This window comes from Otolemur garnettii, unplaced genomic scaffold (assembly GCF_000181295.1).
Source record: "Otolemur garnettii isolate 467f Iridium unplaced genomic scaffold, OtoGar3 scaffold00014, whole genome shotgun sequence".
In the NCBI taxonomy this organism is placed as follows: domain Eukaryota; kingdom Metazoa; phylum Chordata; class Mammalia; order Primates; family Galagidae; genus Otolemur; species Otolemur garnettii.
Window position 1 is genome coordinate 303169 of NW_003852409.1, and position 1359 is coordinate 304527.

General features: G+C 34.4%; 1 protein-coding gene across 1 annotated transcript in view; it reads left to right on the forward strand.

Moving 5' to 3' along the window:
* Nucleotides 1-1359, forward strand: part of MELK (maternal embryonic leucine zipper kinase) — an 85831-nt gene that overhangs the window by 2555 nt on the left and 81917 nt on the right. The window contains exon 2 of the mRNA XM_012802298.2: nt 730-815. Coding sequence (XP_012657752.1) covers nt 730-815 — 86 coding nt within the window. The remainder of the gene's footprint in view (nt 1-729; nt 816-1359) is intronic.

Below are 1359 nucleotides of genomic sequence, written 5' to 3' on the forward strand. Positions count from 1 at the left end.
TTTTTTTTTTAGATATCTAAATGGACACAGCTTTTGATCCAGTTTTGAATATAATCTTCACAGTTTTAAAATTGAATGGAATTTTCATACAATTTGATCAGCAACTATATTGTATCCTAGTAATGTTAATTGACTATGTATTTATTTATTTGTTTGTTTATTTTTGAGACAGAGTCTCACTCTATTGCCTGGGTTGGAGGGCAGTGATGTCATCCTAGTTCACTGATCCTCAAACTCCTGGGCTGTAGCAATCCTGCCTCAGCCTTCTCAATAGCTGGGGACTAAAGGGAAGCATTGCCATCCCTGGCTTATTTATTTATTTTTAATATTTTGTTGCTGTGCTACCCAGGCTGATTTCAAACTTTTACTCTCAAGTGAGCCTCCTGCTTCAGCCTCCCAAAGTGCTAGTTTATAGGCATGAGCCACCTTGCCCAGCCTAGTAATGTTTAATTATAAAGCAAATTTAATTGCAATATTAATTGTAAAGCAGATTTTTAGAGTGAATTCTATTTTTTTTTCTTTTCTTAAAAAGTTAGAGATACATATAACCCCCCAAACTTCAGCTGGACATTGGATGAGAAGAGGATAGAATCTATGGTTAGCACACTGAAAGCAATAGGAAGAAAGAGCCACAAACTTCTAGGAAGATATGGCTCAATAGAGCCTTTAAGAGTACATAAAAAGGTGTTTGTGTGCTTATGTCTTCATAATATATTTTCCTATATTTAGGTGGCTTTGCAAAGGTCAAACTTGCCTGCCATATCCTTACTGGAGAAATGGTAGCTATAAAAATCATGGATAAAAATGCACTAGGGGTAAGTTTAAAATTATTTTTTTAATATTCTACCTGTGGATCAATTTTGTGAATTAAAACTCAAACATGTTTTTATGTTCTAGTAACTTCTTTTTCTAGAATATTATTTCGTACCTTTTAAAAAATGTATAGATTTGTGATTTTAAAAAGTAATCTGGGGGCGGGGATTACTTTATTCTTCAGATTTTAATGCAGGGCACGGGCATGTGTTTGAAATCTGTAGCCTCCATTTTTCTGTCGTTGTTTCATAGTCTTGTAGATGTTTCTGGATATTAGTATTTCTTGTCTTTATTTTTTCATGGTATTATTAAATGTTGATCTGTTTTTTAGTGTAGATAGGTAGGTAGATAAATCTTATGTCCCAGCATTTTAATTTTATTCAAAGTGACCTTAGAAATTATCTAGTGAAATCTTTTTTTTTTCTTTTCTTTTCTTTTTTTTCTTTTTTTGAGACAGAGCCTCAAGCTGTCCCCTTGGGTAGAATGCTGTGGCATCACAGCTCACAGCAACCTCCAACTCCTGGGCTCAAGCGAGTCTCCTGCCTC